The sequence below is a fragment of the Pagrus major genome, chromosome 7 (genome assembly GCF_040436345.1).
Source record: "Pagrus major chromosome 7, Pma_NU_1.0".
NCBI classification, from domain to species: Eukaryota; Metazoa; Chordata; class Actinopteri; order Spariformes; family Sparidae; genus Pagrus; species Pagrus major.
Window position 1 is genome coordinate 14,948,514 of NC_133221.1, and position 17,707 is coordinate 14,966,220.

Sequence of the window (17,707 nt, forward strand, 5' to 3'; positions counted from 1 at the left end):
AAGTCATGTCAACATCCTCCTATCCTCCTCCAACAATCTGACCTTGACATTCCCAGGTGATTTTCCACAGAGGTGTCTGTGTGCGTGTGTGTGTGTCTGTGAGCCTGTGACGGTGTGTGTAGGTGTGTGTGCCAACGTGCCTGTGGATACATGTGTGAGTATGTGTGTCTACATGTGTATGAGTGGTTTTATCTGTAGGTAGCAAAGGTATGATGAGATGTGTTATGAAAAAGAATGAGCCTGTCTATACTTAGGGCTTGCCTGCGGCTATGTGTGCATGGGAGAGAGGAAGAGAAGATAGAGAGCACAGGAGTGGATGTGGGAGGGTGAGCAGAGTGAGGGAGGCAGAGGGAGGATGACAGAGAAGTGAGTAGGGTGGGAGGGAGAGGAGGGAGTGTGCAGCGGAGGGGACTGTGACGCACGCTGATCGGCCGTGCTCGCCACTGATTGGCTGCCGCCGCTGACAGTCAGAGGAGCTGGGAGTCAGGCACTGCTAGGAGAGCAGATTATGAAGCGGAGCTCAACCAGCGGCAGTCTCCTTTCATTGTCTCAATGGCTGCACACGCGTTCCTCCTCTGCTCCCTCGCCTTGCTGTCTGCTCTCAGCCGGCCCGGGCTCTCCTTCACTGAGGAAGAGCTGCAGCCGGGACTCATCTATAACGAAGTGCCTGAAATCCTGGACAGAAGGTAAATCCATCCTCTCTATGGCTGTGAACAGAGGAGGGGTGTAGAGGAGGAGGGGGGAGGAGGGGGGGGGGGGAGGGGGGGTACGGGGAGATGCATGCAGGGATGCTGGGATGCTGATGTGGTCTCTCAGGGTCTTTCTTTCTCTCCCTCGCCTCTCCTCCCTTCTCCCCATCTCACCTTGGGTGCACCACAAATCGCAAATGCAGGCAGTGCTGGTGTGTCAGAGGGAGCTGAAGCTGCGAAGCTTTGTTTGTCTCAGTCTTGGGGACTGCATCAGACGCTGCTCATCGATCACGGATGGGGCTGTTGTCTCTGTACAGTAGTGTCGGTCTGGCAGAGGGGAGCTAAATAAGGCTGGGGCAGTGGGCCTGCAGGAGGAGAGAGGTACAAAGAGAGAGAGAGGAAAGGAGAGAGGAGAGAAGAGGGGGAGCAGCACGGAGGGAAGGTAAACAAGGATGGGACAGGGAGGAGAGGAGAGGATGCATCAGGGATGGTCTGTTGGGGTCTGTTTACTGATGCAGTCATTGAGAGAGAGAGAGACAGAGAGAGAGGGAGAGTGGAGAAGGGAATTCTAGCCGGCCATGTCTGCATAATGCACATGCAGTCCTGCAGGTCAAATCTGGATAAAATATTCAGGGCTCTAACCTGGAGGCACTCAGACCAGTGTCACAGGGACAGGACTGAGCCAGCAGCCGGGGCCTTTGCTAGTACCAGTCCCTGCCTGCTCACAGAGACATCAAGGCAATAATATTGTGCGAAAGCCATGTAAGGCTCTTGAAACTATGCCACGCTCACACAATCCTCTATAGCGCAAATGCTGCAATTTCTGACTTAATGCTGTTTAATCATTGTACACTTTCAGGACAGTAATACACTTCAGAGAATGAAAGATTATGGCTGTCATGCTTTCATTTAGTGCGCAAACAATCTTATCTGTACATATGTTAGGACACAGATAACTTGGATTAAGAATTCAATATACACTCTCAGGGGAATGCTCTCATTGCAGCTCAATCTGGCGTTTGTGAAACCCTGACAGATCCCTATCTTAACTTTTCACCGCAGTCACTCCGACAGAGACCGGCTGCGTTAATTTCTCCTGGGGTTTTGGGCCTATTCCCCAGATCAAACTTTTACGCAACTCTGCAACGTAACAGTTGCGGTCCCCAGTCGCAGCTCCATTCTCAGCTCTGACACACTCCAAGATGCTGTTATATAAGAGCAGCCTTTCATTTCAGAGGGCCTTGTAGGGTGCATAACATCGGTTGGAAATGCAGAGGGAAAGGTACAGCGAGTGCGAAGCCTCCGCTGCTGACAGACATGTGGGTTGCAGGAAGATAATGAAGAGAAAATGTTCAGTGAGCATGAGATACTATGACAAATATGGAACTGGACTGAGAATGATAGCCCAGAGCTTTACAAATAATTAAAAAATACCAACCAGAAAGGACCCACTGGATGGTTATATATTTTTCTGCTTTAACAACCCCATTCATCATCATCCAAATACTTTCTAGGAAATGTGTTAGAGGTACATTTTAGCTATAGTGATGACTTTTTCCTATTTAAAACAAAATAACTGCAGTTCAATAGGTCATAAATAATTCAACACATTCCCCATGTTTTATATAACTGTCATAATCTCTGTGCGAGCGATGTTTCAGAAACAATCCAAGCACAAACGCATTTACGCTGAAAATGAATATGGTCCAAATATGGCACCAGATTAGGGTCCAAAGACTAAATTGTAATTTTGGAAATGACCTCTTTTACTCATCCGAGGCAGAGATAGAGAATGAGAGGAGATTTTTGCAGCTGCAGCTCAAAGTTGTCGAAATTACACGATATTGATGCTGTTATAATCTTTTTATTGCATAACAACGACAAAACAATTATACATTCTGATAATAAAAACACTTGTAGGATTTGTAAACTACAAGTAACAAGTAAAAGATGCTTCTGCACTGCAAGACTTACTCGTATGAATATTTGTTCCTGTTCGTTAATCACCAGTGTCTTATGGGTTATTTTGTTTACTTTTGTTTACCTCTAAAGGTTTGTCAGTGTATCGTAACATGTGCTTAACTTTGTCTTAAAACTGTTAAAGACTGACAATCTGACACAAATATAGAAACAGATTAGTAATTTGTATTGGATTACCAGTCAGTTATCCCCTTTTCAAAGAAAGATTTTGGTTTATGGTTTTGCTAATTTTAGTAGTTTTTAAATATTTTTTAACTTCATAAGTATACATGCACTGTTGATTTTGCTGACAGACAGATTCAGAGACCAAAAAAGGGACGAAAAGTTCACATCAAAGGTGATAGTGCAGTTATGGTGTCAAAGGGTAAACACCAGCACTGGGGCACAGGAAGATTTAGATAATTCTTACACTTGACCTGAGGTCATATTCGACTCTACTATCAAAGCGACACTGAAATGGCAGCAGGTCTCTCTGAGCAGCATCCTGGTAAACTCCTAAAGCTTAATCTGCTCTAATAAATCTATTAATAGGCCAGCACCTGCACAGTGTGGGATTAAGACGTTTTCCTCCTGCATCAGAGACACTGTTTACCCAAGCATCCAGTACTTTTTAATGAACGAAATACGAAGATGCTTTACGTATACCCCCAAAATAATGCTGTCTTTGAGTGCATAGGTAGTTCAACCTGTACAGTGTGAAATACTATCATAGCTGGGTTTGAAATTTCATGTAGGCATAATATAAGGAAATCTGAGTACAAGAACATATCAGTGTAGTCTGATACACTATTGATATACACAATGACAATGGCTCTAGTCTCAGAAACTAAAATCTAATGGCTTAAGGTCCACATTCAATGGTTACCTTTGGTGTTCCTCTCATATTTCTAATACAAATAGTAATTCAACATCATGGGAAACAGTTAACTACTATACTCAACAAAACTAACAACTAGATATTACTCCCCAACACTGTATTCCTGTACACACGCTTGGATTGGCTGATCCTGGTTCACAGAGAGTCCGAGCGCAGAGTCTCAGCCCTCTGTCGTAGCAGAGGAGAGGAGGATTTGTTTACAAGTTTGGGAAGCAGGCACCACACCTTCCCTCTGCTCAGCAGCAAACAGCAGAGCCACAGATGAAGGATGATCATCAGCTATCCATCTACGATCTTGAATAAGGACGTCCAGTGAATATAAGTGTATTGATCGAGATACCATCAGTTGCATAGATGGTTCTCAGTGTTGTTAATATTTAAAGCCAGGCACTTACTTATCCAAAAGTAATTGTGATCACAGCAGACTAATAGACATTGTAATGTATTCCGGTTCATATTGTACTGTTAATATGTTATGTGTAGGGGCATGTTTGTACACTTGCGTGAGCCCATATTTAGGGCTATATGCAGAGGGAGCGAGGTGAGCCAAGGAGTGGCTCTGGCATGGCTTTGATTATATAAAGGGCCTGTTCAGCACCCAGGCACCGTGTGACAGGCTGAGCCAATGACGGGGCCGCAGCAGTCCTGGGTTGCTGACCTCGCGAAACTGGCACAGGAACAAACGACTGGGCTTTAGTTAGCACTCACACACACTCATGCTTGCACAGACTCCTCTGGCTCCTTTCAGCCAGCTGAGGCCTGGGTAGGTGCAGAGGAAGGAGTGCTTATTCACTTGAGTTTGGGATGGGCTGGGGCGAGGGGGAGGAGGCGGGTGCATATGCAGCTTGTTTGAAACGACACAAACAGTTGTTAATCGTGACTGTAGCTGAGCATTGTTAACATGGATTCATAAATATGTAAACCAGATATGACATTAAGATGTCTAGGGGGATTTTTTTAACCTTTGTGTTGTTCGGTTTCACATATCAGTGCAGGTGATAAGTGTGCAGCGTCCAAGTAGCTACCATGCTGCTGAGGTTTCAGTCACAACTGCCAAAGGCGTAGTGCTTTTGGCAGCTCATTCGTATACAAATGCTTACCCAGCATTCACCTGGGCAGATATAAATATTTAAGTAAACTGTCATTTGGTTACCCGTGAAATAGTAGATGCAGACATAGAAGGAAGCGGAATGTCTTGGTGCCAGCATGTGTGCACAGACGCAAACACACACGCAAATGCCAGAAGAGTCTCTAATTAGCCAATCGCGATGCTGACGTTGGGGCTGGCAACCGCATGGGTTAGGGTTAGACACCAGCATGTAGGCCGAAGAGTTTGTTTCCAGGAAATGACCTCAGAGTACTGTACTGTAGGTCCCTGCTGATCCCTTTCGACAAACATCATGAATTTCATTTGATGTATCGAGGAAACCCGCCTGCAAACTCTCCAGCAGTGTGACAGGCGACCCACCACAAAGTCCAAATCAATGCTAGACAATGAAAGAGTAGCCTGCATCTAAATGTTGCATACCGTGAGCTAGTCTTACTGCAGACTGTGAGCCCATCTGTTTTCTCAACCTCGTTCTTTGTTTTACTCAGTCAGTTGAGAACATGAAGTACTATTAATGGAAAAAAATCAATTATTTTTAAAAAGTACAATAGGATTATGGATGTAATGGATGAAATGGATATATTAAGTGAATATATGTGCGAAAAATTAATCCAATTATGAAGAAAAGTATATGTTTATGTTTGATTATATTCCACAAATGTGACTAAATAACCTTAAAGTGCTCCATTCAACTCAATTACAATGCTCGCGGTCAAAATTCAATTGTACTGGATGGGTGTGGAGCAGGTGCTGATTTATATTAACACTTGAACTGTCTAGAATACCGTCAGCTGTGACATCAGGCCTTAATCTCTTCATCTTGTTCACGGCCTACGTCTCTCCATATTTGGGCTCCAGTGGACCTGGCCTGTGCTTACCACTAATCCTAATCCATCTGGCACTAAACTACACAATATTGCCCAGGTGGAAACTGCACCAGACGGGTAGATAACTGCTGCAGGCTGCTGGAACTGATATGTCTGGACCTGCTAATACCTTTTCCATTTGTTAGCGGCTGCCCAATTCTGTTCACCTTAATCTTGGTCTTTAACTGCGCTGCTCTTCCAGGAACAATATGTATAATTGTTTTAAAAAATGTAAGAATGGACTAAAAGGATGCAAAAAAAGATGCCGACAGCTGTGTCTGACATCCATGGATGAATGAGCCAACAACACAGCCCTAGAGCCAATCAGTGAAAATGTCAAAGTGACGTGAGAAGATGCGCCTTTCCCTTGAATCTGTCCAAAATCAAGTTGAGATTTGAGCACGAAATGCAAGTGAAAAAACAAGCATCCCGAGATACGCACCTCCTCACACCCTTCACATTCTGAAAGGAAGAATATGAGAAGCTTTATGTGATTTTCTTGCCACCAACAACAATAACGACACCGCCATAAGCGCGATAATGTTACAATTTGAGATTACTTGTAAATCACAAGACAAAATGAAAATAAAAAGTAATGTAGTACAAATACAGGTTTTTGGTAGATTTCCTAACCCTTTCTATTACAAAAGGTTAGTGTTGCTCTTTATAGATCACTTATCTACAGTATATGGGGTAGTTCCACCATTGTCTGGTTCACTGTCTGAGAGAAACAAAGTGTGAACAGTCCATGACAACAGTAGTCACAGCTATTGACCGGCTTCTGTGCGTTTATATTTAGTATAAACATTCAGGTCATCCTCAGTCTATCTTGTGTATCTTCTTCTAAAAAGGCTTTTCCTCCAAGATCACAGCGTTACTATTCAACTAAAGATAACAGAGATGATATCACAGATGAACATCACTTTTGTTGTGCCGCAATTCATAAAATGATTTGAAAAACTCGTGACTGAAGCTGATAAACAAACAGACTGCCTGGTGACGGCACACTAAAGAAAGATTCTACTTGTCATGGTTTAGAGGTTTTAGGGTTTACCTTTAACAAGCCCATTATAACTGGCTATTGTGCGGAGATTAGCGAGCCTGGCCAGAAGATCACGGACAAGCAAGGACAGACCACACAGTCAGTCAGACTATTGGGTGGACCATCACAACAAGTAAAACTAGCCATGTCAGCGCCGCTCAGTAAGCCCATTGCTGGCGTATTATGTCTTTGATTAGACAGTTAAAAGGATCAGGCTAAGCTTTAAGAAGTCCAAGGCTATGCCGGGTTTAGTTGTAGGTGAGAGCACGACAGCGAGGGCAAGCACGTGAAGGAAAAGGAAGTGGTTTGTCCTCAGTCCCTTGTGCACTATGTAGGTCAGTCCAACATCAAAGATCTGTCATTTAGAAAAAGCAATATACCGCATGACGACTGAATTCCTGCAACATAGACACTGAACTTTTTTACTTTGTAAACTTATAATAAAATTCTGTGGGCAACTTAGTCTGTGTTTATACAGAGTGTTCTGCAGCTGTTCACTGTCCATATAAGACTTTATTGGTAATATGTTGCAAAATGTGTATATAATAGTCAGTAAATTGTACTAAAATCTTTATGCATTAAATTTAACATTATGGCCACTTCCATACATATTGAATACAACAATATACTTACACTACATTAGGGTAGTTTTGTAGCTACATATATTTTGTAAATACGATGCCATACATAGAGAATGTAATTACTTATATTATATTACTTATATTATGTTTTCACCCATGACCGGTTGATTGGTTGGTTGTTTTTTTGGTTGGTTGGTTTGTTGAGTGTTTTTTTGGTTGGTTAGTTAGTTTGTTGGTTGGTTAGTTGGTTTGTTGGTTGGTTGGTTGGCATGTCAGCAGAATTACACAAAAACTACTGAACAGATTTCCACAAAACTTAATAATAACTTTTGGTGAGGATCAGGATAAAGGGGTGGAGCTAAGGTGTGTAGGTGTGAATGTGAGCATGAATGGCTGTTTGTCCCTATATGTCAGCCCTGTGGTGAACTGGCGACTTATCCAGGGTGCACCCCGCCGTCGCCCAATGTCAGCTGGGATCGGTTCCAGCCCCCCTGTGACCATGAAAAGGATAAGCGAATTCAGATAATGGATGGATGGATAATGTATGGATCTTGATGAAAAGTAATCAGGCACATTTAGGTGGCTGGTATCTATGAGTGTGTACAATTAGATGTGGATTCTAGATCTTCAATTATGGTGAAGCAGTTATGGGTGATTTAAGTTTAGAGTGATACAGGGCTATTGATTTTGAAATTGGATCAGACTTGATTGAATTAAAGGGGACTGTTGGGCCCTGATGGAGGTATGCGCTCTACTGAGTACCATTATAGTTTCTGGTACTTAGCCTTTAATCATGTACCGTAACAAAACATGTTTTGTAGACACTAATAAAGTAGCATATAATTACACTAATATGTTGTGTGACATGTGTATAAATCATTATTGGACCAAATATGCAAACACTGTCTTCACAAAAACTTATATGTTTATTTATTTGACCACATGAAATGCTCTTGGAGGTGTTCTTTTATGTAGATGAGCCTGCAAAGCTTTTTTTGTCCCTGTGTTTGCTGCAGCTGCATCAGTACAAAATGAACTTTCCTGCTCAAGGGAAAATGCTAAATAAGCACCCCATACATTAAGGAGCATTATCAAAACAAAATAGAAAGGAACAAAGAAAACTTCCACGTTTCCCTGCATCTTGTAATAACAAGACCATGTTTTGTTTTCTGTCTTTTCCACAGCAAAGAAAACCCCAAACAAGCAACAAGAGTCACATCAAGTAAGTAACAAATGTGGTATGACACAAGGCCTGATTCAATCAGACCTGCCATGGTTATTTTGATGCTGATGTGTTGGATAGATAGTCCTGACAAAAGCATTTCATTCTTAATGCTGGAGACATCCTTGCCACACCGTAATACTAACAGATTTTGAAGCGTGACGTGTGTGTGTGTGTGTGTGTGTGTGTGTGTGATCCATACACCTCACTGGCAGTTCAGATGTGTTGTTATATTTAGACCTTTTGACAAAAGAAAAAAATGATGGTGTCGTTCCTTTAATTATGTGATTGCAAATCATATGTTTCTGGAACAGGATGAAGGGTATTTGTAAACACTGAACAATACTACCGTAACTGTGAAACAGACTGCTGATGAGTCACTGTGATGACGCAAAACAACTGGAAATAGATAGGAGCCTGAGCACCGAGGTGTATGCAGGATCTCGTTGTGCTTATGTGTGTGTGTCTGTCTGTCTGTGGCGTGTGTGGAATCGGCTGAACTTTTATGATTATGTTGCAATCTGCAATGCAGCATTGCAATCAGCTTAATATGTATACTGATATAATCTCTCTGAGTGCTGTAATGTGTGTACGTGTTTTCAGGTCAAGATGGTGGGTACGGCTTAGAAAGCGAAGAGGTTATTTTGACGCCTGAAGATGAAAACCCACTCAGGAGAATACTGCAGGTACGCACTCTTTTTCCTTCTCCCTCACTATCTCCACCATCTATCTTTAGCTGTACATGCAAACACATACACAAACAAAACAGGCCGCACTCACTCAGCCACACTGCGTGACCTTGGATGTAGGAATATTGTTGGTCTCACATTCACCAGAGGTAAGACATGCTTGCCACCCACACATATGGGAGCACTCTGACTAGACGAGGCACAGCTACATATGTTTCGTAGCCTCTCCTAAGCTACTGTATTCACTGCTGTTGCTTTAAAATGTAAATAAACAAATAATAATAACTACCTCATAACCACTGTGAGCGCCACTTTATGTGTCTTTTAAAATAGTGCTGGATTAGCCCAAATGCCCTCCAATGAGATGTGGCCTTTGAGAAAAAAGATTAAACAGCCAGAGGGGGCAGTTTTTAATATGCACAGCAAGGAAACGCACTCTAACAGCAACCAACGCTATTATGTGCAAATTCAGTAAGGAAACACTGCTCATCCCTCATTTGAGATTCAGCTGTTTGGAACACTGAACTTTACACATTACTGCCATTTCCTGGTCAGAATGAAGCTTATAAGACAGGGGCAGTTTTTTTTCTTTTTTAAAATCCCCTGTTAAATAATATATCACAGCATGAGAGGGAGCTGCAGTAGGCTATGCACCATGCAAGCTTGCTGTGGATCAGTTTTCTAGAATGAAGCAAGAGCTGCTAAATGGTGATATACAGATCACACCGACGCATGTTGTAGGAAAGGATGATCTGACTGAAATGGCTGCATATATATTGAAGAATGGGATAACATGAATGTGTCCCTGTTCAATATCTGAAACATCCAAAGACTGCATTTCCAGAATAAGGTTTTACAGTTTGCCACTTACATCAGTTGATGACTGGCCTTTATACATTTTGGCCATTTGTAGTCAACTTCCTGGTGAAAACTTGATTCAACAGTTGGATAAACAAATCATCTTCATAAAGCTAGACGCTCTTATTCAAAAAGAAAAAAACCTTTAGGGCATTTACCTTTTGTGGGCCACATCCTTTTAAGTATCCAGACACACAGCTCATGAGTATGTCTCTACATAAAAATCTGATCGCCCTCTAGAGGACAGTCAAAGAATACAAAGCTGCTCCTTCCCACACTTCAGTTGCCAGTTTACTGCAGCTTCTTTATTTCTCCTGTGCTTAATTCTTGTCTTCATATGTTTCACAGCCTTTTAACTGGCATCAGCCAGGGATGTCTCTCAGTAAGAGGAAGCTGCTCCAGTCTCTGATGGGGCCTTATGGCCCACTTAGCGTGTCTTACAATGGGAAGACCTGCATTCTGTTCAAGGCAAAGCGCCTGGCAATCCGCTACAGGAACCATACCTTCATTGACCTGACTGAGAGGGTCTTCAACCCCAACTCACCTGTAGACACTAAAGGCTCCATCTGCACCAAGGAAAAGGCGACGTAAGTCACTGACCGAATAAATGTTGGCAATTTATAAAAATATCATTTTTTTGTCACCACAAATGCAGCTGACACTGGGCTGGTATTAGAATTGGTGAGATAATACTAATAATAATAATAATAATAATAATAGCTTTTATAGCACCTTTCACAAAACCCAAGGGCGCTTTACACAGTAGGATAAAAACAGACAAACAAACAGACAACCTTATGACTGACAGCTACCTATGAAACATGGATAAAGAAACAATATGATCTAAGATACATGCTGTATCTAGAATAAAGTAATAATTTAATATTTGTTTTGATCAGCTGGGATTACCTCAGAGTTGCTGCACTAAATCAGAAGTTTTAATATCTGTGTTTTTGTTTTGCCACAGGCTTTCATTAAGGTTTGGTGATGTGGAGGACTTGCGAGGTCTAGTAATCAGGTAAAATACGTGTTTACCTTAAATACAAGTGAACATGTGTGGACTGTACATGTCACTAACTATCTGCCTTGTGTCTTCGGCCAGGCTTCAGATGTCCAACACTTTTTATGAGGCAGCTGGTCAAAACTGGTTCACACTAGACAGTGTCCACATCCACTACAACTGGACCCAGGAGGCCACATTTAACGCCAGCGAGGTCTACGCTCCTGCCACCTCATCCTACCATTGCCAGCACGTCAGCAGCCTGCACAAATATGACACCCTGCTAGTGCCCAGCTCCCACACTGACACATCAGCTAACTGGCACATCACTTTCACTGATTTCCAGGTACACTATCGCACAAGGGGCACTGCTTTTGTTGTGTAATTCTTCTCTTAATGTCGGCACATTCACTGTTATATCATAACCTTTTGCTTCCTGTTTCCAACATGTGCATGTGTCTGTATGTTTGCCAGCCATTTTACCTTTGTGCTCCGCCTGTTTGGCTGTCAGTCAGTCAGCCTGTCTGTTATCGTCTGTTTGGCAGTCTGTCAATCTGTCTGTACGCTGTCTGTTTAGCCATCTGCTAGGCTGTCTCAACCTGTCCATCTGCCCAGTGTCTCAGTGCCTGGTAAGCCAGTTGTCCTCTTTAGTTTAGCCTAATCTCATCTTTCCGCCTTCTTTCTGCGTTCTGGCAGATCCAGGCCTTCAACGTGCAGTCGGACAAGTTCGCGTCGGCCAGCGACTGTGCCACTTTCCTGACGCCGGCCATCCTGATGGGCTTGGTGACATCTCTGATCCTGCTCCTCGTCTTAGCCTATGCCCTGCACATGGTGGTACACCTCAAGCACATCGACCGCTACGAGGAGCACAAAGCCACCGTGTACTTTCCCCGCAGTCCAGAGGCCGAGTTGCCAGACAAGAACAGCCTGTGAGGGAAGCTGGAGGACGACAGTGGGGAGAGAGAAAGCTGAGAAGCAAAGCCGAGGGGAGTGCAAGTGAATACAAGAGTGAAAAAGTATCCTCCACAGAATATTTGTTCAACAAAATGACAACTTTGCCTGTTCATATGAAAACCCTCTAAGTCTTAACTACTTTAAGTAAACGCAGACCGTGGTTGGATACTTTTTCTTCTTTCCTCATTGACCTGCATTTTGGCATCCACATTTTGAAGAAGGCCTTTGGATGTTCAAGCCTCCCCCTGAGAGATGGTTCATGATCCTAATGTCAAAGGTCAAGGACAGACCCAGGGCCCTGAAGGGCAACAGCGTATACAGGCCTTTACCCCAGTCAGCCATTAAAACCACAAACGGCTAGCACCTGTAGCTAATACTGCTAACATCAGATGCTCCTGATTATACGTATGTATTACATGGTGTCATATTACAAGCGTCCATCACACACACATTGTCTTTCCAGCTTTCATTACAGTGTACTTTGTCTGATACTGCTGCAAGAAATATATACTTCAAACAGCCAGTTTTATAGCTGAAATAGCCGTATTAGCTGCATGCCATAAAAGGCTGGTCTATCTGGGCTAGCACAGTGTTTCCTAATTACAAGGATTACAGAGAGTCTTGCATGAGTACAGCTTAAAAATAAAACAACATGGCACAAAGCAAAGGGAGCTTAAAAAGCTTTGGAGTGAAGCAAAGGGAAAATATTGGGAACCACTGGTCTAGCATCTGGCTGGAGTGAACGGACCAGCAATACTGGCCCTTCAGAGCCTCTGGCGTCTCTCAACCCCACCCCTGAACAAGACTGCTGCTTGGGACTTAACTGTGAAACGGCCTTTTACAGACCAGCCAGACGAAGGGGGTTCGACAAACTAGCACAACATTGGTTAGCTGTGAAAGCACTAACTACAAACTATCAAAGACTATACAAGGAACTATGCTGCACAAGACTGCCCATCTGAGGGCGTGGCAGGAATGCGGGCCTTGCGCTGACTTGACTCTCTGAGAGTCAAGCGTTTGGACAAGGGAGGCCATGGGTTCTCCATCCACACCACTGGGTTTGACTGCCAAAGTGAAGCCACAAAGGAGTTGCCATTAAACATGGTGAGAGACGGAGTGAGACAATGTGAAAATGAAAGCTAACCGTTACAGCTATGTACAAAACAAAAACACATACATGTACAGAAGTGTCACTCTGCGGAGGTCTTTTTTTATATACAACGTAATCATGAACTACTATTAGGTACAGGATGAATATGCTAATCCTCATAACCAAAAGGATATACAAAGCTGTAGATACATTAAGATCTCTATACGATCATAGCTGTTTACTATCTTCAAAATATTGCACAACTAATAAACATAGGTACAAGTAAGACATTGTGCTATGAGGATTGGTGAAAGTATCAATGCATATGATTTTTTCTACAAAGTATTAACATAATACATTGTCTGTCTATTTGTTTTAAGCTGGGCCAGACAATGTGAGGTCCAGTCTCATCTAACTGTAAATTACAGTACAAATTCCTACCATAGAAGGACGATACTATGGAATGCCGTCCACCCACCGGGACTTATAGATGCCATTATTATGCCAGAAGCCACACTAGCAGCAGTAACAGCATCAGTAAGTCATTACTACTGATAAAAACACTCAGCATGACAGTAAATAGATATCTTAACATTCGATATGGCAGTTCTGTCAATCTGTAGCAGTGTGAAATGTGTTCTTTGGTCATAAATGTATCCTACAAACTATGAAATGAGCGGAGGCGGTTTGTCCAAGGACCGACTGATGTAGATTGAACAATAAATGATATTCAGAGGAAAAGGTGTGCTGTGTTTATATGTGTCAGAAGCTGTGTTGTACCGCATACAGGAGCACACTGATCACATATTTTTCACAGAGTTTTCCTTTCGGTTTTAATTGCATCATGTATTTCGCAAAATTTTTGATCATGTTAATTGTTACTTGACCCACAGCTTTCCTGACCAGTGTCCAGGTCTTCTGCCAACTCCATATCCCCTCCTGAGTGCCATCTGCTCTCTCCTCTCACCTCTCTGACCTAAAATGTCAGTAGCCCAACTAGGACAGTTTACCCACCGGCACCTGTCCAATCAAACCTCCCTCCGAGGAAATCATAGCCATATGATGGATTGCAATCTCAAACCAAGAGCTGCAATGTCTTTCTCATGTCTGCTGCTCATAAGATGCTGCATCCAAGAACCTTTTCCACCATTTCAACTATACAAATGAGATGCAGAGATGCATTTTCCTTATTACTCATCTTACAATGTCACACAGCATGTGCCCAGTGTAAGAGTTCAAGAGCAATCACTATCTATTGATTATTTTGAATCTGTCGGCATGCAAGGCTTCCATGACATCACATCAAAACACGTTGCTATGGTAATTTTATTCCTCAAATATTATTTTCGACTTTTTTCAACATCACAAACAGCAGTTGGACTGGATTCAATTAAAAAAAAATGATGTCCATGTCATTCACACCCCATCAAAACTCACAGTCACATTAAAAATTGGATTTTGAATGCTCAGTCAGACATGCTTGTGTGCTACAGTGACACCTAGTGGCTACAAGTGGTTCTGTAACCAGTCAAAGGAAAGGAAGTAGTAACGTGTTTTAGCCGTGTGATTAGCCTACTTTTGAATGGAGTCACAATTTAAAAGTCAGGATTAAGTTGCAGCTACTTATAGGCTCTATTGTTTTGACATCTCTGGGGTGGATTGATGGTTGGTTTCCTCAGGTGACGGACCGGAAGTGAGCAGCAAAATGAAGAGGACCTGCACACCATGAGGTAACCCAAATGTCTGCCCAGGAGTCGTCTTATTTAGGTGAAGCTAACATTACATGTTGTGTTTGAAAACTTAAAATGAGTAGTTTCTGTTTTCAGATCAGGAGTTCTGCAAGGGCGTCACTTTGTGTCTCATTTAAGTGTCCCCAGCATCCCCAGTGTAAATAGACCTCTTTCACAGCAGACATTTTGAGCGCAGGTGGAATTAATAACATTAATGATGGCTGCGTTCATTTAGGTGAGAAAAGGAATCCATTGCACCTGTGACTCGTCTCTTGGCTTGAAATGGTGAGCTTGATAAATGTACAGTACTCTGAGTTCAATCAAGTCATTAAAAGTAGCTTCTAAAAGTATCATACTAGCAGACTTCCCAGCATGCATTGTTTGAGAGTTAAAAAAAATATAATTTTAATGACATTTAACTAAAACTAATATATAGGTTCCTTGCCTAAAACATGGATATAAGCACTTTCCCTGGTTGCAAAGTCAGTGTTTTATTATTTTTTAACAATGGGTTTTTGGTTCAAAGCCCGTAATAAGGTCCACGGTTAACACAAGCTTAAGAGATTTTTATGTTTTGTTCCATTACATTTGAATCATAAAGTGTTTACGTGTCTTAAAAAAGGCGGTTGCTAAGGTTAGACCTTTCGGGGACACTAAATGTCATAATGCCAAATACGGAGACTTGTCCTTCTTTACAGGCCGACTATTACAGATTGGTCAGTGTGTAGTAGGAAGCTTATTGGTGATGACATCAAAGTCATGCGACCGCAGTGTAGTCTGTTTATAGCCTAACGTTAGCTTTTTACTTTTGCTGATTGCATTTTGCGCTTCAAAAATCATAGAAGTGAAGTGTGCGTTTGTGAAGATTATCTTTCTGAACAAAGTGTGGGAATATCGTACATTTTAGCTTGCCACAGAGCTTGCCTCAGGCCTACTTGTGTACCGAACTGAAGTTAATGAAATTTATAACTCAGCCCATGTCAAGTCGGTCCCTGATAGGAGGGCTGTGATTGCTTGTGTGACTCTAGTTAATGCACGGAGCATGTCAATTTATAATTCATCCACCAGAGGTTAAGAAAGCTATACATTCAGTAAGGTGCACAACAGTGAACATCGTAAGTCTATACTACAATACATTTACATTATTTTTCACATTGTTCATTGTCAAATGTGGTGATATTCTCCTTAATAGAGCGACCAGATACAATCAGGCCTAGTGTTTAACAGTGCTTTTTAATGTGTTGGAATTTATTTGAATTTTGCAGCAGATTATAACAAGTTTCATTAAGCTTTTCCATGAAAAGGATGTTTTTTGTTGGTTATCTGATGAATGATTTATGGGACTGTAACAAAGATGTAGTACAGAAACTATATAATAGGTTGTGTGGAAGTTTTGTCTACCCTTTAAAAGCCCAGTACTTAATTTTTTGACCATGTAGCTCTGGGCTTATTTCTCAGACATATTTATATTAATGGCTGTAATTTATGTAGAGCTGTTATCCAAAGCATTTTGCCATGTATTCACCTATACTTGCACACAATTTCGGGGAGGAGAAAGGCGTCAAACGGTGGACAACCCCCTTTACCTCCGAATGTACCTCAAATCTTTACATTTGAGTGGGACTCACAATGGTGCTTACAAAGTGTAGCGTCACACGACATGCTCTAGATGTCAGTGTTTGCTTGTGTCACAGTTCCTGTTGCTACCTCTGGTTGTTATAACTCCTGATAAATGAATTATAAAAGCCACAGTAAGTATAGCATCTACTATGAACAGTTATGAAAGGACAAGAGAGACAGGATTCAAATCTCTCTTATTCGATGCAGAGAGTAACACGGTCAGTGCCAATAACTTGTGATGACAACTTCAAATCAAATTAATCCGTGGCAGCTTGCAACATGACAGCGCCAAAGCTTCACATTAAATTGAACAAATAATGCGCGCAAACTTTCAAGGAGGATGAAAGAAGATTCGTCAACGGCTCTGAACGACTGGGGAAAAGATTCTATGTGGTGACAGTGAAGCTGGAGGCTTTTATTTAACCAAACTTCCCCTCAGTGATCCACAGTTCCTCTCTGAGACATGGACAGAAGAGTCATGTTTAGTGTTTGTTGTTAATCTCTCCCTGTGCAGAACTCCAGAGCGAGGATCCTCAGAGTGTTCCAAGCTGGGGATTCAGACTTTGTGGCCGCAGCCTGTGCAGAGGCAGATAGGCCTGCCTGTTTTATATGTAAAGCTGCCAGCCAGAAAGCACGGGCCCGCAGGGTACTCCGCACAACTCCTTTGTTGCAGCCAAACTGTGACGGGGTCCCACTGTCTAAGCTGCTTTGCATTCTGGGAGCACAAGAGATGGGAAGGACGCTAAGGATGGTAGGTGGGTAAAGTTGGACCTTTTAAGGAATCCGTGTTCTCGTGCTTTTTACGCAGCTTGCCGGGCCCCGGACGGCAGCGTCCTGTTTAAAATTGCACCGGCAGGAGACAGGAATACGCTCTCCCTCTAACTCTTTTATTCTCCAACCTTTTCTTCCATTTCTCTTTGTATATTCCTTGTTTGGCGTGTCCACCACCGCAAATACGTGGAGATAATGTAACTCAGCCCTTTCGTGGCTGGGATTACTCTGCACTGTCAATCACTGATTCAGCCCAATGGGGCACTTTGATGTGCGTTAGGACTCGATGAGTTGACTATTAATTGAACATCACAGTCGAGCCAATCAGAGCCTCCGAGTTCCTCATCCTCTATCAGCACCGCCGCAGTGAATGGCCTCATTTTAGCCTCTTGGGCATGTTATCATTGCAAATGAGTTTGTTATCAACAAGACAGCCTAGGCTAAACAAATAAACAGTCCAATGGTGGTTCGCAGGAGCTTCCCTACGTGCTGCTCGACAGTAGCTTGTATATTTTATGACTATGTGTGTTTTGTTTTGCTTTTCGGGTACAGATCGCGTGCCGTAGAGATAAATATTTGCTGTTATAAAAAGGCTGAAAATTGATTTTTGTGCCAAGTGCTTGGGCTGCG

General features: G+C 42.5%; 1 protein-coding gene across 1 annotated transcript; it reads left to right on the forward strand.

The window, feature by feature from the left end:
• Positions 1-552: 552 nt before the first annotated feature.
• Positions 553-11,845, forward strand: atp6ap1lb (ATPase H+ transporting accessory protein 1 like b). Its single transcript, XM_073469738.1, has 7 exons — positions 553-686; positions 8,328-8,365; positions 8,969-9,051; positions 10,261-10,499; positions 10,880-10,930; positions 11,015-11,258; positions 11,609-11,845. The coding sequence occupies exons 1-7, from the start codon at positions 553-555 to the stop codon at positions 11,843-11,845; spliced, it is 1,026 nt and encodes a 341-aa protein (XP_073325839.1).
• The last annotated feature ends 5,862 nt before the right edge of the window (positions 11,846-17,707 follow it).

Bases quoted from the DNA above. Each gene is read 5' to 3' on its own strand.
- atp6ap1lb (XM_073469738.1), top strand. From the start codon at position 553: ATGGCTGCACACGCGTTCCTCCTCTGCTCCCTCGCCTTGCTGTCTGCT. The intron at 687-8,327 runs GTAAATCCATCC...TCTTTTCCACAG, and splicing joins CCTGAAATCCTGGACAGAAG to CAAAGAAAACCCCAAACAAG. The intron at 10,500-10,879 runs GTAAGTCACTGA...GTTTTGCCACAG, and splicing joins TGCACCAAGGAAAAGGCGAC to GCTTTCATTAAGGTTTGGTG.